The 24,851-nt window shown below is 37.0% G+C and overlaps 1 protein-coding gene across 1 annotated transcript in view; it reads right to left on the bottom strand.

The window, feature by feature from the left end:
* Positions 1-2,184: 2,184 nt before the first annotated feature.
* LOC133559364 (sodium/potassium/calcium exchanger 3-like) overlaps positions 2,185-24,851 on the bottom strand; it is a 323,976-nt gene continuing 301,309 nt past the window's right edge. Inside the window, exons 15-17 of the mRNA XM_061911072.1 lie at positions 23,212-23,324; positions 14,651-14,716; positions 2,185-9,852 (exon numbers count right to left, since the gene is read on the bottom strand). Coding sequence (XP_061767056.1) covers positions 9,703-9,852; positions 14,651-14,716; positions 23,212-23,324 — 329 coding nt within the window. The 3' untranslated portion in view covers positions 2,185-9,702. The remainder of the gene's footprint in view (positions 9,853-14,650; positions 14,717-23,211; positions 23,325-24,851) is intronic.

Below are 24,851 nucleotides of genomic sequence, written 5' to 3'. Positions count from 1 at the left end.
ACATTCAATTTACAAGCAACAGCTCTGCCGGACATTAATGCAGTCAGTGTGCCAACTGCACACTCCCTAAAACATGTGACATATTGGGCAGCCTAAGGCACGCCTGTGCAATAATCATGCTCTTTAATCAGCATCTTGATATGCCACACCTCTGAGGTGGGATGGATTATTTTGGCAAAAACAAAAGTGTTACGTGTTTATTTGTTCAGTGTATTAAAACAAAAACTGGAGTACTAAAGTAGTAGTGTTTTAAAAAAATCATTGCGAATTACTTTTATGTGTTGTATCCATCATTTGACTTGAAGTTGTTGCGGTTCCGACACTAAATGGTCCCAAGTTTGTGAATGTTGTCCATCTCTGTTGGCCCTGCGATGAGGTGGTGACTTGTTCAGGGTGTACCCCGTCTTCCGCTCGAGTGCAGCTGGGATAGCCTCCAGCCCCTCAGCGACCCTGATGGCTGGTTGAAGGTCTTATGAATAAAGTACAATATATATAAAAAAAGTTTTTTATATGTTAGTAAAAAAAAATGCAGCACCGGTTTTCTTCTTTTGGTAAAGACATCTTTATTAATGCTCTGGTAGCAAAATGCTCTCTAAAATGACATTTGAAACATCTAAACACAAAGTCAGTTAAAAGCTTTCTAGTTAAACCAGCTTGCGCTTTGGAAACTAAATCCAGTGCCAGAACCTCACTCTCATCCCAATATACTGGGAGATTGACCATAAATAACTCATTTTTGAATTTTAAAATATCTCCATGCGAGTAAACACGAAGTCTCACATACAGGAAAACGAAGGATCATACAATCTAGAATCTATGAAAATATATTCAACCAATATACAGATTGAGACAAAATACTGTATATATACATTTACACTTGTTATATACATTATCATACATCTTCATATTTTCATGCCCAAACATAAGCATTGCTGTGTTTCCACTCCACTCTTGTTTGGTTTGCTTTGAAGGACATGTCGAGAATAGCAGCAGACAAACAATTCAAATCTTTTTCAACTGTTTCACGTGTGATAAAGTGCATGAAAGAAATACGTAAATATGTTCGTAAAGAACTGATCCTGCTAAGTACAAGTACTGGATCATTGCAACCCCAAAACTAGGGATGGGCAATTTTTCAATACTTCTCGATTGACATTTTTTTCCAATTAGAACATGAAGTATGTATAGTAATTCACAAATACATTCAAACTATAAAAAAAAGTATCTTTTACTCTAGGAGATGAACGTTATGAACTCCTGTTTGATGTCAACAATTAATAACTCTGCAGCAAGAATAGAACCGTTAATATTGATAAACCGCGGTTAGTGTTACCGTTTGAAAATACAATTATTTAAAGAGGTAATATTATGATTTGTTTTCAACGTTTAAAACGTTTCCTTGTGATTTTAATCTTCCCAAGATTTCATTAAATATATTCCATTTTTTTTTTTTTACCACTAGTGGTCTTAATGTTGCATAGATTGTTTTAAAGACCATCTTCAACCATGTTCTGCCATTTTGTAGTTTATAGCGCTTCCATATGGAGATTACTGACTGATATAAATTGAAATTATACGCTACATTCTATTAGAAATGGCAACAGTAAAGGATGTATGTGCATGTACGAGCCAGTCTACCCCAAAAGAGGATAGAGAAAATAAGGAACTGATTGACTATTATTTTGGACTACAACTGAATAAAAATGTTCTTTGGGTAAACCGCTACCGTATAAGAAGATATCCGCTGACATAACTGAAGCGAAATATGACACTAAAGTTTAAAATTCCCAAACGGCTTGATTGGAGAAAGTTTGGAAAGAAGGCAAGGTTGTTGTATAAATATCTCTGCCTTGCCTCCATTGTTTGATTTCACATTTTCAGGACGTATGTGGATCCCAAATAAAAAACAAAAAACATGTACCAACAGTTAAGAAAACTTGGTTTTGTATAGGAGGACCCCTTTAAGTGTGCTTGAAAAAAAAAAGAAATACATCCAAATCTGGAATCTTATCAATTACTATTCTTAATTGATTCAAAATAAACAAAAATAATAAAAAAAAAAAATGTTTTACAAGAGCAGCTTTTGGAGCACTTTATATATATATATATATATATATATATATATATATATATATATATATATATATATATATATATATATATATATATATATATATATATATATATATATATAAAATAATGAATGTATTGCAAGTGTAGCTTTGAATTGAAAATCATGTTCAAGCAAGAATCTTAGGACTCAAATCATCACCCCGAAAATTGGAATGTAATTCAATGATGATTTGTAGTAAGATTTGCATCACTAAAAATTATCATAAAACCATGATACATAACCGCACTGTGATAAACTCGCAGACGGTGATACTGCTCATTTCCTGGAGAAACAAGCTAGTGCGCTAAGCGCTTTTTGGGCTAATCTGTGTGTGTGTGTGCAAGTACTTTTTGAACACAATAATATGAACAATTCATATTGTTACAATCCTACCTTAACTTTATTCCGAATCCTTAATCCAATCCTGAAAAATAATCTTAATCATAATTCTAAATTTAACCTTAAATGGTGAATGGTAATTGCTCTATATTTATATAGCGCTTTACTATACCTGGAATGACACCTAAAGTGCTTTACATTATACATCACAATCCCCCGTTCACATACTGAGCCTTAAAACTGAGGCTGTCAAAAATAACGACTTAACTCCTGTGATTAATCACAAAAATAATCACATTATGTATATATGCAGATTAATCTTGCAATTAATATTGAATGTACATGCTCCTTTCTGACAATAAAATCTTATTTTTGTCATTAAAAAAAAATATATATATATATTTTGTTTTTCAAATTGATCTAAATTATGCAAGTGAGTAATAATTGATTCAAATCCATGAGTGTGGGTAATCTGATTAAAAAAATGAATCATTTGACAATACTACTTAAAGAATACTTGATGCCATGGAAGAATTGGTTATTATGCCCATCCCTAATTAAAAAATGGTCTTTCCAGGTTGTTGTTTTGAATTTCAACAGGTAATCACACAAAGAATGTAAAAGTAGTGGTTCACAGTTCTCTACTACATACAAAGTTGCAAACATGCAACTTGGATTCCTTTAATAGAAAAAATTATGCAAATGATGATCTATTTCCTGGGAAAATGGAATGATGAGCATTATCATGTTTTGCTATAAAAGAGTGAAATTTATGTTAATAACGTGAACATTAGCAACAAAACAGTCAGAAGAGTGGAACATTCTCATCATTCGTCTTCTGCTCAACAGCAATCCAAAAGAATCCCTTATTGTCAAAGATCAATCAAACCTGATTGGTTAGTTTTGATCAACAATACACAAAATGTCCCTAAAGTCTGGACATATCATATACACTGCTAATACACACACTCTGTACAACACTAGTTTATTTAGCTAAAAATAAATTGTAGAGCTAAAAAAATAATTTGACATCCGAATTGCAAATTTACCTATTATGAGTCTGAATAAATAAAACATTTGCAAGAATACATTCCTAAAAATACGTTCTTTTGGGCCATTTCCGCTCCATTCACTGCACGTTTGTCATATGTTAGCAGCCAAAAGCAGCTTTGAAAAGGTCTTATTTACAAAACAGTGTATTGCAAAATTAGTCTGAATCGGGAATAAATTCGTAATTGAATTGTCACCCTGAGAATTAAAATCGAATTGCATTGTGAGTTGTTGAAGATTCACAAATCAAATATATTAAATAATTATGTGAATTCAATTGCAATCATTTAATATACTGTACATTTACAAAAAAAAATCCAATTGAAGATTTTGAAAAGTAATTCATAAAAATAAAATATGTTGAATTAATATATTTAATATTCATGTATCCATCATTTTTACATATATTTTTTTAGATTAAATAAAAATGTTAAATATATTTTTTGTGTAATGTGTAATATTTGTGCGTTTGTCAAGACTTTAGAGACAACTGTATTGTTAGTCATAAAAATAATAATAATAATTTCTCACATTCGGGGAGATTATTGGTGCGAATGGGAAACAGTCTGACACGTTTCTGACAATCGCTAACATCTGTGAGCAACAGCAGATGTTTCTGGTATAAATAGAGGATGAAAACAAAGAGACATAATGTTGCGCTTCAAAATAAAAGTATGTGTTTTGGTCCTGTTTCAATACGTAATATTCTATTATTATCACTTCAGCCTGTTTGAACTGTTTCACTTGGTTCTTTGAAGTATTATATTTACATTTTGGCATGATCATGGTTATTGCATTATATTTAACACTGATTTCCTCCAACATGTATTCATTAAAACAGAAAAAAGTACTTTCAAAAGTAAAAAAGATGGTCTAATAATCATATCATAGAAAACAATGTAGGGAAAATAATATAACATGCATTTTAAAGTTGCAAAAGCAGACGGATACTGTGTCAGAGTCCTTGAGGCGTAAATTCTGTCGCTCTTAATGGAGATCAAATCCACAGGAACTGTTTTGTTCATGCTCTAAAAACCAGTACAAATATTCATGTAGCACAAACCTACCAAGTCTGGACAAATCTACAGGCCATACAAAATACAAAGAATTCCAGCTACCGTAGGACAAATGTCGTATTTCATCTTGAAGCCAGGACATGTGTCCACCAAAGACGTCTTCTGTTTGCTGAGCATCTTCGACATCAAAAGCACTCCATCTTACAAGGAACCACGTCCTTATGATCAGCGCGCTTCTTAGTAAAGAGTCACCGCTTTCCTCCACAGCAGGAGTGTCCAAACCCCGGCCGGCCGGCATCCTCAGTTTGGCTCGCGAGACGACGGCACAAGTTAAATTTCAAATAAGCTAACATGGCTGTGCTTTCTCATTATATTTAAACCCCCAGGGGTCTGACAGGTGGCAAAATGGCACAATCTTGTAGACGACATGACAAACTTAAGTCAGTGACCATGGTGTTTACATTCTTAGGATCACAAGCACAGCTTTAACTGATACAACCCAATCCAAACAACCTTTCCTAGTCATGGTGTGGGAAAAAAATAACAATTCAACCAACTCCAAAAAGTCAACACAACCTGCTCAAATGATTTTACCTCCAGTCAAAAAGTTTGGACACCCCTGGTCTAAAGCTACAGTAGACCCTTCAGTGCAAGGTTGCTTTTTATTTTTATTTTTTACCTATTCTAACACCAACACACGGGGAAATCTAAATCAAAACAGCATCTGTAAAGTTACTGCCTTAAAGAGTAGATTCCAGCGAGGCTAGAATCAGACAGAAATGTGCCTTTGACATTTATAAATGACACAGGAGCCATCCAGGGCTATTTACAGAAAATATTTACAAAAGTGGACAGAAAGCCCCCAAAAAGCCAATAAATTCATTCAAATACAAAACATAGGAACAGCAGCGTCACACAAATAATAATAATAATTAATAATGCCGTTTGGATTTAGTGGAATCACCCTTCATAGTGAAATGTGTTGTTAGGAGGCTAAGTTCACACTGCAGGTCAATTCCGATATTATGCGCCCATGTATCAGATCATTTCATATCGATTACGATTTTTTTTGCAAATCTGATAATAAATAATGAATTCGATATTTATCGGATGGATCGGAATGTTTGGGTCGGGTTTGTTTGGGTCGCGCTCGGCCGACGCATTCGTCATCGAAAAACAAACAAATAAATAAAGCGTGAAAACAAATGGTGGACGAAGAAGCAGCGTCACTGACACCATCCCATTTATTGAGCTGCTCTATTTTCTTCTGACTAAAGCAGTTCTTGCTATGAGTTTACTTATTGAGATGCTCCACAACCACCTTGCTAAACGTGGTTTCAAGACAACTTCAAAGACTTGTTATCTTTGTACTTTTTACATTTTAGTCGACTAAAATGTTGACGAATTTAGTTGACTAAAAGTAGACTGAAACTAAATCAATTTGGATGACTAAACTATTACAAACCAAAATACATTTTCTTTAAAAGACTGTGACTCTAGAGCAGTGGTTCTTAACCTGGGTTCAATCGAAACCTAGGGGTTCGGTGAGTCGGCCTCAGGGGTTCGGCGGAGGTCAAAACACACCCGAATCATCGTGTTAATACAAACTTCTCCCTATCGGCGTATTACGGATACGGCAACAGCTGACTGATTTGCAGGTGTGTCATTTGTTGTGAGGTTATGCACTGTCTTAGTTTTATTGTTTGAACAAGGTGATGTTCATGCACGGTTAATTTTGTGCACCAGTAAAAAAAAAAAACATGGTAACACTTTAGTATTGGGAACTTATTCACCGTTAATCAGTTCCTTATTAACATAAAAATTAGTAACATATTGACTCTTAACTAAGCATTATTAAGTACTTATTAATGCCTTATTTGGCAACCCTAACCAAATAACTCTAAATTAAGTCTTTATTACTTAGAATATGTTCCCCTAGTGTTCAAATAACTCTAAATTAAGTCTTTGTTACTTAGAATATGTTACCCATACTAAAGTGTTCCCAAAAACATATAACTTTGTCTTGAATTTAAAAAACATTTTATTTTTCACTAAAGAAGAGTTTGGTGAATGTGCATATGAAACTGGTGGGGTTCGGTACCTCAAACAAGGTTAAGAACCACTGCTTTATAGGTTAACTGCACTTTTTAAAAAAATGGGAGCTTCAGTATTTCGCCCATAAAATCCAATAAAAAGCCATTGAAAAAGCGCCAACAATACTCCATTTACATTTCATGACTTGAATATCAACCAAGTATTAGTGATATTGTTATTATAAGCGCTAACGCAGACAAACTATTTATAGCGGCGTCGTGATCACTACCGTGTCTCCCTATGTTTACATCATCCAGTGGTCTGCTGCTTCCTAGCTTTCTTGCTCACTGTAAATGTATTCTAGTGCATAAATCTTGCATCTCACCTGGACATTAAAAGTCTGAGTAGGTATTTCAACAAGTTGGTACACTTTTACAGCCATGTAAGACACTGGTAAGACATGGGTAAAACAACATAAAAAGACGCTTGGTCCCCCAACCCCGCTTTTTCATGAGGATTATGAGACATTCCTCATCCAAATGGGAATATATGAACATCCCAGCAGTCGGCATCCTAATGACAGCAGACCTTGTACAGTTTTTGATGTTCTATTATGTTTGTTGGCTCTCATAAAATCTGCAGTCAGTAATCGTCGTAAAAACATTGTGATGAGTTTTGGAAATTAATGCTTAAAATGATCAAAATGCGTGAATATTAAATGTTCGTATAAATATACCCGTTACTACATTACCTAAATACTTACATCATGTATATCAGGGGTCACCAACCTTTTTGAAACCAAGAGCTACTTCTTGGGTACTGATTAATGTGAAGGGCTACCAGTTTGATACACACTTAAATAAATTGCCAGAATTAGCCAATTTACCCTTAATAAATAAATCTATATATATAAAAAAAATGGGTATTGCTTTCTGTCATTCTGTCGAACATTTATTTTTCCTCTTACGGAAGGTTTTTTGTAGGGAATAAATAATGAAAAAAAAACACTTAATTGAACGGTTTAAAAGAGGAGAAAACACAAAAAAATGAAAATTAAATTTTGAGAAACAGTTTATCTTCAATCTTGACTCTTTAAAATTCAAAATTTAGCGAAAAAAAGAAGAAAAAAACTAGCTAATTTGAATCTTTTGGAAAAAATTAAAAAAATAATTTATGGAACATCATTAGTAATTTTTCCGGATTAAGATTAATTTTAGAATTATGATGACATTCTACAGATTTTCTAGATTTTCCGGAATAATTGTTTGGAATTTTAATCATAAGTTTGAAGAAATATTCCACAAATATTCTTCGTCAAAAAAACAGAAGCTAAAATGAAGAATTAAATTAAAATGTATTTATTATTCTTTACAATAAAAAAATTAAAAAAATACTTGAACATTGATTTAAATTGTCAGGAAAGAAGAGGAAGGAATTTAAAAGGTAAAAAGCTATATGTCCTAAAATCATTTTAAGGTTGTATTTTTTCTCTAAAATTGTCTTTCTGAAAGTTATAAGAAGCAAAGTAAAAAAAAAAAATAATAATTTATTTAAACAAGTGAAGACCAAGTCTTTAAAATATTTTCTTGGATTTTCAAATTCTATTTGAGTTTTGTCTCTCTTAGAATTAAAAATGTCAAGCAAAGCGAGACCAGCTTGCTAGTAAATAAATAAAATTAAAAAATAGAGGCAGCTCACTGGTAAGTGCTGCTATTTGAGCTATTTCTAGAACAGGCCAGCGGGCTACTCATCTGGTCCTTACGGGCTACCTGGTGCCCATGGGCACCGCGTTGGTGACCCCTGATGTATATAAAACTTCAATGGAGGTGTTTGGATGTTTTTTCAAAGGTTTTGCAGGCGTAGTTGCGCGTCTCCCATAGTCTCCATTGTTAGCAGACTTTTATATACGGGCTCGAATGCATAAAAAAAACTAAACATCCATGATTGTGAACGAAAGGCAAAATTCCCACAGAAGTGCAGTTCCTTTTTAACTAAATTAAAACTGCTGCCAAAATTAACCCAAATGACGATAACTAAGACAAACATTTTTAGCCAACTAAATTAACACTGTTTGTGTAAAATGTCAGACACTTCCATTCCCAACTTCAGAAAACCGGGTGCAAAGGGAAGCAGTGACTAAACAGGTCGCTTACGCTCAGACCTAACCACAAAAAATTGACAGATAGGAAATCTTTGCCCTCATCCTTACAATATCCACGCAAAAACCCTTGAAAGTGCCACAATCGAATTGTAGCCATGTTTACATTAGTGACACGTCACGGAACCATTCTGATCATAGTAGGCGTCACATTATTTTTTGTAACGTAAACGACTACACAAAAAAGATCAGATTTAAAAAAAAAAATCTGAATTGGGAATCAAAACCTGCAGTGTTAATACAGCCTTAAGATGCATTATTCAATCTAAAAATTTATATTTGTATGTATAATATATACTGTCAAATATGTGTCCCTTAACACATTACATTACACAATACATTTTTAACAGGTGAGTGCTAAACCGCACTCTTCTACTCACCGATCACATATAATGACAGCATTGACCTGAGTATAAAACCACAATATATGACATTTTGGAGTGGTGGTCATATAACGATGCCCGGATTTCTCCAAAATGGCTGCCGGTCAGGTAAGCTTACTTCCAAAAGCTTACTTTTTTAAAAATCATTAATGTTTATTTTAAGTGCATGTGTCCCACAGGACTGCAATCTATTAGTGGTGGCGGGAAAACAAATATGGTCTTATATTGGGGTCAATGCGGTATTGTGACTTGTAGACGTAAACACCCGCGCTTCCAAGCAGGGAAATGTAGCGGCCAGTCAACGTTTCAAAATAAAAGTCCCCCACAGCAAAAACATGTGGGGGTTGTCGCTCCTGGCGTCCATTGGCAGTCCAGTTAGTCCTCCTCGTATGAGCTAACACAGACCAGTGAAGCTTCGTATTGCACTGATTCCTAGTAGTAATGTAGTCCTACTACATAAATACAATAAAACATGATAAAAGTGGGTAAGTATTTGCACATAATTCTTCCTGGTAATTACATCCTGGTGTCAGACAAAAAAACCTTTCACCTTCAAGTGTGTGCGTGTATCTCAGTGTGTGTGTGTGTGTGTGTTTGTGTGCGTGTGCGTCAGTCATCCCTGCAGGTTGGCAGGTTGACAAATATGAAGATATTGTACTCAATGAGGCAGGAGAAGCACAAGAAGACCGAGTAGAAAAGAAGACACGTGAAACCGAGACGTTTGTCCAGCGTCCATTTGTTGAGGTGAACCCCCATGACCTGAAAACACACACACCGACACACAAGCGTACACATGTGCTTTAAAAGACTATAAGAAAATTGGTTACCAAACAGAAAAAAGGCTAAAAATAGCACTTTATCATGTCCGATGCCAACACCGTATTGCTGTATATCGCGCCAGTGGTGTGACATCAGGGCCAGCAAGGCCTTCTCTGCTGGACTAACATAACCAGAAATCATGGTCATAATTACAGCTAAAAGTATTTTTTAATTTACTTTCCCTAATCATCTAAAAGTAATTATATCATCTTCATGTCATATTATGCTCTTCCCAGTGCTGTTGTTTGTTTTTAGTTTTAGTTTGTATCCAACCAGAATTAAAGGCCTACTGAAACCCTGTCTGATGGTTTATATATCAAAGATGAAATATTAACATTGCACATTGCAACTCATGCCAATACGACCTTTTTAGTTGACTAAATTGCAATTTTAATTTTCCCGTGAGTTTCTTCTTGAAAACGTCACGTAATGATGACGTGTACGCTTGACGTCACGGGCTGTTAGGAAATATGAACGCTGCACACACACACAGCTAATAGTCGTCTGCTTTAACGGCATAATTACACAGTATTTTGGACATCTGTGTTACTGAATCCTTTGCAATTTGTTCAATTAATATTGGAGAAGTCAGAGTAGAAAGATGGAGTTGGGAAACTTTAGTCTTTAGCCACACAAACACACGGTGATTCCTTGTTTAAAATTCACGGAGGTGAAACTTTACTATGGATCACAGCGAACATGGATCCCGACCAAATGTCAACCAGCAGGTTTCGATGAGAAAATTGTGGTAAAAAGTTGTGTCTTACCGGAGATCAGCTGAGCTTGTGCCGCCCACAAAGCTGCCGTCGACTTCCCTGAGACACTGCGCGTCGACACACACTTCCTACTATCAGGTACTAAAACATTAGCAACACAATAGAAAGATAAGGTATTTCCCAAAATTATCCTTGTAAATGTGTCTAAAAACATCTGAATCCGTCCCAATGCAATCGCGTTTTTTTTAATCTTGTTTTTTTTTCCTAGTCCGTCGCTATCAATATCATCAAACACAAGTCTTTCATCCTTGCTCAAATTAATGGGGGAATTGTCGTTTTCTCGGTCCAAATAGCACTTTTTGTTGGAGGCTCCCATTAAAAACAATGTGAAGATGTGAGGAGCCATCAACATGTGACGTCATCGTCTGCGACTTCCAGTAGAGGCAGGGCTTTTCTGTTAGCAAGCAAAAGTTGCGAACTTTATCGTGGATGTTCTCTACTAAATCCTTTCAGCAAAAATATGGCAATATCGCGAAATGATCAAGTATGACACATGGAATGGACCTGCTATCCCCGTTTAAATAAGAAAATCTCATTTCAGTAGGCCTTTAAGCAAGCTTATGTTGCCATGCTGTATGAAATCTGCCCGTGGCCTTTAGAAGGTCCACTTATGTGCCTGTGCACTGTAAGTGAACAGGCACATACAGGTGATAGATAATTTTGATAGTCAATCAGATCACAAGTTGTTGTCAGTAAGGCCTTCTTGCTGTCCTCACGTTGAACGTGACATTTACGCGTCATGTGATTGGATACTCACTTGGGAGTCTCAAGTGAGTATCCAATCACAAGTTGCGAAAACAAGAAGTGGCACGGGGCCATATAAAGCCACAGAAAACTCACTGCTACTCACAAAGGAGAGCAAAACGTTGATTAGGTGGCAGATATATATTTGCAGGTCTATTTTCAAGAAGGATATTTAAGAGAAACTAGATCTCATGAGACGAGGTCGGCCGACACCGTATATATATATATATATATACTGTATATATATATATATATATATATATATGTATATGTATATGTATATATGGTAAATCACCTCGACTTGGTCATTTATTGGTTGAAAAACTTTTTGGGGTGTTACCGTTTAGTGGTCAATTGTACAGAATATGTACTGTACTGTGCAATCTACTAATATAAGTTTCAATCAATCAATCAATCAATCAATCAATCAATCAATCAATCAATCAATAATGCCTACGGAGCCATGGTGCTGTTAAGTGCTTGTGGCTCAATTTGCCTTCATTTTTTTATTGTAATGTATTATTATTTAATATATATTATTGTTTTAGTTGCTTAAAAAATATTCCTGGCTCTGAATTTGCTCATTGCTATTTTTATGTTTTTGTGCATTATTTGTTGCCGTAATCATTAAACGGACAGGTTACTCATCAGTTACTCAGTACTTTAGTAGTTTTTTCACAACATACTTTTTACTTTTACTCAAGTAAATATTTGGGTCACTACTCCTTACTTTTAGTTGAGTAATACATCTCTAAAGTAACAGTACACTTACTTGTCTACAATATCTGGCTACTCTACCCACCTCTACTCACAAGTATAAAACTACTTTTTCAAAGTAAAAATTCTTATTTCAAGCATGAACTAACAAAAAAGTCATGACTTTGACACAACCGTGTCTCATAATTAAAACAGATGACAGCCAAATGAACTTTGCTGTTTTATTTTCAATTAAACAATAGAACATAAGTACGCATATACAGTACAGCAAACTGACAGTTAATATTTAAACATTTAACATGTGACATTTCAAACAATTTTGAACAGAAATAGTTCATGCACATTCAGATAAATTCTTCAAAATTACAAATACAAAAATTTGGTTGGGGGCCGTGCTGTAAATATACATATATATATATATATATATATATATATATGTATATATATATATATATATATATATATATATATATATATATATATATATTCCTTGCGTACTAATTGACTGAAAGAGCACGCACTTGGCGCGATGATGTCATTTTATCGATGGGAAAATGCAAGAAATGTAATGCAGAGCACACATCATTATGTCAAGATAATGGCACAAGCATTTACTTAATTTAAGAATATTTTTCAACATATTGGTTTCGTATGTGTTTTTCTATCAAGAAAAGTGCACTTGTTATCGGTGAGAAAAAAAATATTTTAAGGTATTTTTGGGTTTATTGAGGTTAGCTAATTTTACTTGTTTTGGAAAGTCTTGATAAGCAAAATTTTATTGTTCTATTGGCAGATAATTTTGCTAAGTTCAAGTAAAATGCCCCTAACTTTTGTATTTTTTTTTCTTGTTTTTGAACACTGACTTTTTGCAGTGTAGTTTATGTGCAATGTTTGCTCGTATGTTAACCAAGACGGGATATGAAAACTGAGGCAAAATTTGGTCAACCATTTTCGGGATAAAAAAAAGAATCCTATGAAAAGTAGGATGTGCCAAAAGCGAAGAACCACTGTAGATCATAAATAAGTCTGTTGTGTTTTTTATGTATATGTTAGGAACTTAACGATTACCGATATTAATGATTAACGATAAAATTACAGTTAGTGTTAGCATTTCAAATTGTAATTCATTTTTACAACAATGATATATTTCAACGCTTTCATAAACTCACGACACAGTGAATCTGCTCATTTCTTAGAGAACCAGCTAGTGTGCTGATCAGTAGCTAGCTTAAATGCTAACATGAATACAAGACACATAACAAACGTCATAGCCCAATCTAAACTTCTATATTTCTTCTGCCAAGAATGTATATTGATTCGTGGGTCTCTTGATTTATTTTTTAAACTGCTACTTACAAAGAAGGAGAGCAAACTTCAAAACTTTAAAGATTTATGTGTGTGTGTGTGTGTGTGTGTGTGCGTGCGTGCACACTCAACAATACTATAATAATAATGATAACCGTGATTATTTTGGTCACAATAGCTGTAACAAAATGTTGATATTTTTACAGCCCCATAAATGAGTACCATAATTTTCGGATTACAAGTCGCAGTTTTTTTAATAGTTTGTGCGACATATACTCCGGAGCGACTTATGTGTGAAATTATTAACACATTACCGTAAAATATCAAATAATATTATTTATCTAATTCGCGGAAGAGACGAAGAAAATGTCAGCAATCGTCACATACACGTCAACCAATAGGAATTTGGCGGGGGCGGGTCATAGCGGAAGTGCATTGTGGGTCATGGGATGCTAACTGCTATATGCTATATGCTACTACCGTAGCTATTAAAATGGATCACTTCAATGTTGGCGGTAACTTATAAAAACTGAGAAGGGCTGATGAAAAATGGCACCGAAAAGGAAATCATGTACTGATTACGAGCTGGACATAGTGAAATATGCAGCAGAAAACGACAAGAGGAAGCGGCGCATACCTTTGGAGTTGGCAGAGTTGTTTAGAAGCGACATCGAGGAAGAATATTTCATCGGATTTATGGATTAGGAGTGACAGATTGTTTGGTAAATGTATAGCATGTTCTATATGTTATAGTTATTTGAATGACTCTTACCATAATATGTTACGTTAAGATACCAGGCACCTTCTCAGTTGGTTATTTATGCGTCATATAACGTACACTTATTCAGCCTGTTGTTCACTATTCTTTATTTATTTTATATTGCCTTTCAAATGTCTATTCTTTTTGTTGGATCTTATTAAATACATTTTCCCCCAAAAATGCGACTTATACTCCAGTGTGACGTATATATGTTTTTTTCTTCTTCATTATGCATTTTCGGCCGGTGTGACGTATACTCCGGAGCGACTTATCCGAAAAATACGGTAGTATAGATGTATACAAATATATCACTATAACAGAAAGGTAGAAGAAAAAGATTTGTAACTGTAAAAAAAAAAAAAAAAGAAGAATACATGAAGGTGCTCTGCAAGTTTGAAGGGTTATGAAATGTGCATACAAAAATATGTGTACTCACCGTCAGGAACACGGAAGCCAACAGAAGCCCGACGGAAAAAATCAAACCTTTGCTGTTTAATTTGATCTGCAACAAAAGAAAAAACATTTAGGGCCTGATCTACTAAAGGAACTATTCTAAACTGTATTGTACTAAAAGGATGTGGGAACTTGATAGCACATCCACTAAACTTGTGCGCAGACGATTGCGTCTCTAAAGTGAGCAGGATATGAAGCACATTTCATTTAGTGTGTCCCTCATCGTGAATAGGCAGAATATTTGCTGATCATCAGAACATCCACAACACTGGGTGGAGAAAATGAAACATAATCATTTAGCACACGCAGTGGAATTATCAAGACTGACATTGTTCTGGAGCCGCTGTTTTGCATTTATATTTAATACATCGAGAAAGGCGCCAGCGACCCCCCGCGACCTCAAAAGGAACAAGCGGTAGGAAATGGATGGATGGATGGAGAAACGGATGGGAGAAAGGAGGCAATCGCGCCGTAGCTCGTCCTATGTGTGCTTGTCAACATATGTGTCATAAATATCATTACACATATTGTCTATTCGGCAATCATATTTTATAATTTTATAACTACTAGGTGTTTTAAAAAGAATGATTCAAACAAATTGAATTACTGCGTTGTGGCTTCCGCAAGTGTTTTTTTTTTTTTTTTTTTTTTTTAATGATATCATACACACTCAAATAAAAAAATACCTTAACTTAATTTGGTTGCAACTAGCTTTTTAAAACACATTTAAAAATGTGTGCTATCAAATAATATTTTTTTAAATCCGATTCCTGCTCACTCACTCTACATTCACTACTTCACAGCCACCCACCCCGGCAATCACATCATAAAATTTGCAGATGACACAACGGTGGTGGGCTACATCTCTGGGGTCGACGAGACGGCATTACCGGGACGAGGTTTAGCAGCTGGCAGTGTTGAGCAGGGTGAACAACCTGAAGCTGAACCAGCTCAAGACCCAGGAAGTGATCTTGGACAGCAGGAGGAGAAAAAATTACCATACAGCCCCTGTACATTTAGGGGGGCTGTGTGGAAAGAGTCTCATTCCTACGCTTCCTGGGAGTTCACCTTGAGCAGGACCTGTCCTGGAGGACCAACACCACGGCCATCGTCAAGAAGGCACAGCAGAGGCTCTACTTCTTGAGAGTACTCAGGAATCACCACCTGAGACAGGATCTACTGTTGTCCTTCTACCGCTGTTCTGTGGAGAGCATCCTCACATACTGCATCTGTGTATGGTTCTGCAGCTGCACAGCAGCAGAGGAAAGCTCTCCAGAGGGTCATCAACTCGGCCCAAAAAAAATCATCGGGTGCCCCCTCCCCTCCCTGGAAGAACTGTACAACTCGAGCTGCCTGAAGAAGGCAGTCAACATACTCAAGGACGCATCCCACCCCGGCAACAGCCACTTCGATCGGCTGCCTTCCGGCAGACGTCTCAGAACCATGCGAACCCCCACAAATAGACTCAAGAAAAGTTTCTACCCCCGGGCCATAACTGCACTAAACGCAGCTGGAATGTAAAAAAAAAAATAAAAAAAACTGGACAACTGGACAATATTTACCATATTTATTTACATATTTAATCTACAATAAAAAGCCTGCACAGCATAGGAGGTAGGAAATACGGACTCCCACCCCTCAGCACACTGGGAATCAGCATTCTCCTCTCTAGTCAGTTTTTACCAGTCACTTTATACTTTTTATTGTCTCGTTCTTTTACATTGCCTCTTAGAGTGGGCCATATTGTATATTGCATATTGTGTTGTTTCTGTATATTGTGTGGTTTCTTCTTTTTTTAAATGCAAAGCACCTCAGGGAAGCAACCTAAATTTCGTTGGACCTGTACCTGTACATGCACAATGACAATAAAGATCATTCATTCATTCATTCATTAATCACAGTTTGGAATTTTGATTTTTCATAGATTACTGGCTTGCCTAATGTAAATTAATTAAAAAAGACCCCAATATTTGGACACAAATACAATGTTATTGTCAGACTGTCACACAGAAATGTAAAACAAAATATTTTACTTGAACGCACTTCATTTATTTGCTCAAAACTTGCTAAATATGTTAGCTAAAGTCCAGTCTGAGTATTTTTTTAAGTGAAAGTTGCATGCATTGACCTGATCATTGACCATATAACACCCCGCGCTGCCTTTCGGGTAACCTTCCGCGGGTACAGTAAAAGAGCATGTACGGTCAAAATAGCGTGTTTTTCTGACCATAGGGTGCACCGGATTATAAGGCGCATCAAAGGGTTCATATTATAATTTTTTTCCCCTACATTTCAGGTGACCATCCGCGGTTACAGTAAAAGAGCATGTATGGTCAAAATAGCATGTTTTTCGGACCATAGGGTGCACCGGACTATAAGGCGCATTAAAGGGTTCATATTATAATTTATTTTTTTCCTACATTTAAAACACTTCCTTGTGGTCTACATAACATGTGATTGTGGTTCTTTGATCAACATGTTGCATAGATTATGTTTTACACACCATCTTTAAGGTGCTTTTTGACCGTCTCTTAGGGATGCAGCGTTTTATGGGCAGTTTTAGTCACGTGCCTCCACTTCGACAGCATCTTCTCTCTGTCATCTTTTTCTGTAGGTTTTAGCACTGCCATAACGAGTCTACTGACATATATAAGCTACAACTGAATTTTACTTTGTGTTAGAAATCGCAACAGCGAAAGATGAATGCCCCAAAACAAGAAGATGGAGAAAAAGAAGGATCTTATTGACTACAGCGCGGGCTACAGTGGTGCAAGCCAATTTGCAGATCCCAAAAACGCAACAACAGGTACAAATAGCTGCGGTGCGGCTTCGTAGCTTCCTTAAATCCTACTTAAACATTTTTACAGCTGAGATATGCTCCAACTACCCCCCGTGACCCTAAAAGGGACAAGCGGTAGAAAATGGATGGACGGATGTTCTGTATTCTTAAAGAAACATCACAGTTTTGGGCTTGCTTGTTAACCTGTACTTGCTAGTGTCTTTTATTAAACAGGCTGTGTCAACTTGCAGTCTTTTATGTGTGTCTGCCATCTACTTGTCACACTTATCATTACACCATGTACCAAATAAAATTGCTTTGAGGTCGGTAAACACAACCAGAACTAATATACACATTAGGCACACTGATTATAAGGCTCACTGTTGTTTTTTGAGAAAAGGAAAGGATTTTTAAGACCCCACTTAAGAACTTTCAGTTTTGGTTGATTTTGGCGGCGCCAGTGGACCACAGAAGGAAGACCACATTTCCCATGAAGACTAGCACATATAGCGCAAACTGACAACATGTCCGCTGTAATATTGGCACAGATAACAAATATTACGTCTCTAATGGCTATACCGACAATAAGCAGACACTATCAATAAATGATCTTAGATGGCGCTACAAACATGACGCTACTACCAAGAATGTATCGGTCCGAGTCAAAGAAAGACCAGCCAGAGATTTTTTTTTTTGAAGGAAGTAGTAGTGAAACTATTCCAATAGCTAGCATTTGCATTATCATTTTTAATTTGAGCATCGAAAGTCACATACTAGTCACCGACAGAGCCAAAACAGCATCTTTGAGCTCACGCCAGCCAGTGAAAGCCATGTTGTTCCTTGACTGTCCTTTTATCTGAATAACATCCCTTTTTCTCTTTTGTCTCCTCAGACAAAACTTTTCGTTTCTTTGGTTGTTTTGCAGCTTCGGCCATGATAGCAGTTGTTGCACGTGGGCGTTCTTCTACAAACCCCGTTTCCATATGAGTTGGGAAATTGTGTTTGATGTGAATATAAACGGAATACAATGATTTGCAAATCCTTTTCAACCCATATTCAGTTGAATGCACTACAAAGACAAGATATTTGATGTTGGGACTCATAAACTTTTTTTTTTGCAAATAATAATTAACTTAGAATTTCATGGCTGCAACAGGTGCCAAAGTAGTTGGGAAAGAGCATGTTCACCACTGTGTTACATCACCTTTTCTTTTAACAACACTCAATAAACGTTTGCGAACTGAGGAAACTAAATGTTGAAGCTTTGAAAGTGGAATTATTCCCCATTCTTGTTTTATGTAGAGCTTCAGTCGTTCAACAGTCCGGGGTCTCCGCTGTTGTATTTTGTGCTTTATAATGCGCCACACATTTTCGATAGGAGACATGTCTGGACTGCAGGCGGACTGGGAAAGTACCCGCACTCTTTTACTACGAAACCACGCTGTTGTAACACGTGGCTTGGTATTTTCTTGCTGAAATAAGCAGGGGCGTCCATGATAACGTTGCTTGGATGACAACATATGTTGCTCCAAAACCTGTATGGACCATTTAGCATTAATGGTGCGTTCACAGATGTGTAAGTTACCCATGCCTTGGGCACTAATGCACCCCCATACCATCACAGATGCTGGCTTTTGAACTTTGCGCCTATCACAATCTGGATGGTTATTTTCCTCTTTGTTCCGGAGGACACCACATCCACAGTTTCCAAATATAATTTGAAATGTGGACTCGTCAGACCACAGAACACTTTTCCACTTTGTATCAGTCCATCTTAGATGAGCTCGGGCCCAGGAAAGCCAGCGGCGTTCCTTGGTGTTGTTGATGAATGGGTTTGGCTTTGCATAGCAGAGTTTTAACTTGCACTTACAGATGCAGCAACCAACTGTAGTTACTGACAGTGGTTTTCGGAAGTGTTCCTAAACCCATGTGGGGATATCCTTTACACACTGATGTCAGCTTTTGATGCAGTACCACCTGAGGGATCAAAGGTCCGTAATATCATCGCTTACGTGCAGTGATTTCACCAGATTCTCTGAACCTTTTGATGATTTTACAGACCGTAGATGGTAAAATCCCTCAATTCCTTGCAATAGCTCGTTGAGAAATGTTGTTGTAAAACTGTTCAAAAATGTACTTACAAATTGGTCACCCTCGCCCCATCTTTGTTTGTGAATTACTTAGCATTTCATGGAAGCTGCTTTTATACCCAATCATGGCACCCACCTGTTCCCAATTAGCCTGCACACCTGTGGGATGTTCCAAATAAGTGTTTGATGAGCATTTCTCAACCTTATCAGTATTTATGGCCACATTTCCCAACTTATTTGTCACGTGTTAGCATCAAATTCTAAAGTTAATGATTATTTGCCCCCCAATTTTTTTTTATCAGTTTGAACATCAAATATGTTGTCTTTGTAGCATATTCAACTGAAAATGGGTTGAAAATGATTTGCAAATCATTGTATTCCGTTTATATTTACAATTAACACAATTTCCCAACTCATATGGAAACGGGGTTTGTACTTGTTTTATTTTTCTGGTGGCACGTAGGCGTTCGCACTGACTTCGGTCTTTTTAACGTTAGGGAAAAGGGGAATGATGTGCAAGTCAGCACATTTGTAGTTTTTTTTTTTGTGGAAAGGTCCTGCTACCCTCCTCAAAGAAGCTAAGTGCCAGTGCAAGCGATACAGACCCCCTCAGGCCATGTTGAAGGTGTCATTCAACTAGTTGTAAGTCCATGTTTCATTCCAATAAATACGGTAAACTGCGTGATTTATCCGTGCATGGACATTTTTTGACAGCCCTAGTAAAAACCTTATAACACATGTAAAAATCTTATGATTCTACAACAGTTAATACATGCAGTATGCAGCTGCTAATCCATCTATACATTTTGTGGGGGGAGCTGGAGTCTGCAGCTAGTAATGTGTAATGTCTCCATGAATTCAAATTGTAAAAAAAACCTCATCACCTCATCCTGGTTCCCAAATGTTGGCTCTTTGTGTGACTGTATAAATGTGAGCTTTGACGATGTTATGACATCTGTGTTGATGAACCTTTCCTTGCTCGGTTTACTGCGACCAGCAGGAATGAACCATTTTGCATGAATAAACTTTGACAGCAAAGATTGATTTAAGTTGACTTTTTTTTCGTCTAAATGAAAGAACAAAATCTTCGAATATTTACAAACGCTGAGGCCATGATCATGAGGGCCCCCTATTGGTTATGGCATAGAGTGCTTTTGTGATGCCAGCCCTAATAATTACAAACCCTGTTTCCATATGAGTTGGGAAATTGTGTTAGATGCAAATATAAACAGAATACAATGATTTGCAAATCATTTTCAACACATATTCAGTTGAATATGCTACAAAGACAACATATTTGATGTTTAAAGTTATAAACATTTTTTTTTTGCAAATAATCATTAACTTTAGAAATTGATGCCAGCAACACATGACAAAGAAGTTTGGAAAGGTGGCAATAAATACTGATAAAGTTGAGGAATGCTCATCAAACACTTATTTGGAACATCCCACAGGTGTGCAGACTAATTGGGAACAGGTGGGTGCCATGATTGGGTATAAAAGCAGCTTCCATGAAATGCTAAGTCATTCACAAACAAGGATGGGGCGAGGGTCACCAATTTGTAAGCAAATTTTCGAACAGTTTTAGAACAACATTTCTCAACGAGCTATTACAAAAAAATTTGGGATTTTACCATTTACGGTCTGTAAAATCATCAAAAGGTTCAGAGAATCTGGAGGAATCAGTGCACATAAGCGAGGATATTACGGACCTTTAATCCCTCAGGCGGTACAGCATCAAAAACCGACATTAGTGTGTAAAGGATATCACCACATGGGCTCAGGAACACTTCAAAAAACCACGGCATGGTAACTCACACATCTGTGAAGGCACCATTAATGCTGAATGGTCCATACAGGTTTTGGAGCAACGCATGTTGTCATCCAAGTAAGGTTATTATGGACGCCCCTGCTTATTTCAGCAAAACAATGCCAAGCCACGTGTTACAACAGCGTGGCTTCGTAGTAAAAGAGTGCGGGTACTTTTCTGGCCCGCCTACAGTCCAGACATGTCTCCCATCGAAAATGTGTGGCGCATAATGAAGCGTAAAATACGACAACAAGACCCCGGACTGTTGAACAACTTAAGCTGTACATCAAGCAAGAATGGTACAGAATTCTACTTTCAAAGCTTCAATAATTAGTTTCCTCAGTTCCCAAGCTTTTATTGAGTGTTGTTAAAAGAAAAAGTGATGTTACACAGTGGTGAACATGCCCTTTCCCAACTACTTTGGCACGTGTTGCAGCCATGAAATTCTAAGTTAATTATTATTTGCAAAAAAAAAAAAAAAGTTTATGAGTTTGAACATCAAATATCTTGTCTTTGTAGTGCATTCAACTAAATATGGGTTGATAAGGATTTGCAAATCATTGCATTCCGTTTATATTTACATCTAACACAATTTCCCATTTCATATGGAAACAGGGTCTGTATTTTGTCGCCCTCTGGAACGGGCAGTTTTTTGTTTCTACCTGTGGTGGCTTATTGCTCCGTGCGCTGCGAGGCCTATGAATTAGCATGGCTTAATATCAATAATGAATAATTGGACAGCTCTGGAAATGAGCATACCGTATTTCCTTGAATAGCCGCCGGGGCACTAATTAATTTAAAACCTCTTCTCGCTCCTGCGCTTATTCAAAGCATGCGGTAATGGTAAGCTGGCGCTAATAATATTAAAACCTCTTCCCACCCCTGCGCTTGCCAATGGCATGCAGTTAAAAATTGAGTGTGACATAAAAAAATAATAATAAAAAATCCTTCAGCGTCCGCGGCCCGGTGGTTGGGGACTACTGCTCTACAGCATGTCATCGCGACCACTTTTACACCTTGCTGTCTGCGTGCCGGCTGGACACATGCATTTCGCTGCTTTTAGTACTAGATTGCAATGCATACTTGGTCAACAGCCATATCTTTTACACTGATGGTTGTGATATAAACAACTTTAAAACTCTTAATAATATGCGCCACACTCTGTGAACCCACACCGAGCACATTTCTGGAGATCATTGGCTCTGTGGCACATAAACGCAGCATAGGGATTACCCATAATGCCGTGCATCCGTGACACTTGGCTGTATTATACACGCGCCCCCAACCCCGCCCACCTCAACCAACGCACGGAAAAGAGGGGGGGTAGGGGGGCGGGGTTTGGTGCCAGCGAGTGTATGGTGTAGCCAGGAGTCGTGGATGCATTGCCTTCTGGGTAAGTGTTATGTTACGTTTATAATGTGTTACAGAGCCAATGTTCTCCAGAAATGTGTGTGGTGTGGGTTCACAGAGTGTGGCGCATATTATTAAGAGTGTTAATGTTTTTTATTTTACAACCATTAGTGTGATCAGTATGGCTGTGGAAAAAGACCCCTGGTTTACACACAGACACAGCAAAAAAATAACTCCACCACCATTTTGAAAATGATGTCACGAATTTGACCCGGTGGTAAAAGTAAGCATGCGCTTGTTAATTTGGGGAGCAGGGTTTACCCGGCAGTAATTCAAGGCTGGCGCATATTACATGCCTGGCTATTCAAGGAAATACGTCATTTGTGAAGGGTTTCTTGAACAACGGGACTGGCAGAGCCCTGAAAAAGGAACCTTAACTGATTTGAACTCGACCATCTTTTATTGGCAGTCATTCATAATGAATAGCGTGTTTTTTGTTGTGGTATGCTGCTTACATCAGAGCCGTAGTTAATAGCGAGGGTCTTCAGGGCCCAGGGGAGGCCAAGGCCCACCAGGATGTCAAAGACGTTACTGCCGATGGAGTTGGACACTGCCATGTCACCCATTCCTGCACAGAGGAACAGAGAGGAAGATGTAAGAGCAGACAAACACAGGACAGGAAATGGTAGGTCAATACAAAGGTAAGATTGTGTGGCCGACGACCTTGACAATAAATAACATACAAAAAACTACCTGAAGCTAAGGCGATGATGCGCCTCTCTGCACGCCCGGACTAAACTCCCTAAATATTTAATGGGGGAAGAGAGAAAAAGCACGGATGAAAGGAACCCCGTCGAGCTTTCCCGTTTTCAATACAACGCCATAAAATAAGAGGGCCGACAACACAATATTCCTGTTAAGGTTGACATTTCTCTTCAAGACAAGACGTGTTTACAATAGTATTGGTACAATGGAAAACGTTAATGTCGACACCCTTCGGACTGGCAACATAAGCGGCTGTCGACATAACAGAAACGATCCATTGTTTGTACATTTACTTGTGACGTAGTTGAGTTTTTTTTTTTTTTTAGCTTACTTTGCTCTGAACAAGAAGAGGCTACGTCCATGTTTTATTACTTTTGTTGTCTCACGCTGCTTGTCATTGATGATTAAGTTGACAATAGACTTAGACTTCCTTTAATTGTCATTCAAATTTGAACTTCACAGTACAGATAAGAACATTTTGATGCGTTAGCTCGTTGTAGTGCAAGATAAAAGAGCAATAAGGTACAGAGAGTTTCCATTTACAAAAGAAAGTGCAGATATAGATAGTTTACTCTACAGATATACATTGCACTTTTGAATATGCATCCACGTTTATGGATGTATGTTATATTGTTTTTATAGTCCAGCGAGTTAATCTATCTTTTGGGGGAATTGAGGGGATTATTATGAGTTTATTATTATTATTTTATTATTACAATATAACACATGTCAACATAAACAGACCATTTTTCATAGAAATTACCTCTTGGCTCCCACATTTTATGTTGGCGGAATCAATCGATCATGTATGTTGACGTCAATTTAGTACTAAAGAGATCACGCTGGACAAGGACTTGAAGAGTTGGTATGCAAAGAGGGGTTGTCGACAGAAGCGGGATTGATCTCAACGTGATTCGCTGTCCATTATTGCCTGCCTTCTACGCCATGATGGGCTCAAACAAATCCCATAATCCTTTGCCATCCGACCAGCGAGATCAATAGGCACGTCATATTACGTTTTTATATGATCTAATATTAGTGGTTGTAGAATCCAATATTGATACTGTTCTGATATCAGCAAAAGACAAAAAAGAAAAATAAGAATATTGGAGGAAATGGGTTTTGCATGTAAAATGTGTGATATAATCTCTGATACAAGCAGTCCTGCAGCGTGTTGACTTGTGCAAAGCTGGACAGCCAGTTGAAATCTAAATGTCCTCCAATAAACACAAAAGGTTGGGATTTTCTTGTATTTTAGTCAAGTTATTTACAAAAGGTTAACATAGTCGGAGCTAGCAGCCACACACAAATCAGCACACAAGCTCGACATACAGTCTAAACCAGCACACTTGTCACTATAAACAAGTATCAAATAATTCTAGTTGCAAAT

Source organism: Nerophis ophidion, linkage group LG09 (genome assembly GCF_033978795.1).
Source record: "Nerophis ophidion isolate RoL-2023_Sa linkage group LG09, RoL_Noph_v1.0, whole genome shotgun sequence".
NCBI lineage: Eukaryota > Metazoa > Chordata > Actinopteri > Syngnathiformes > Syngnathidae > Nerophis > Nerophis ophidion.
Note: the sequence above shows the minus strand (reverse complement) of the source record. Positions and strands in the feature narration are given on the sequence as shown.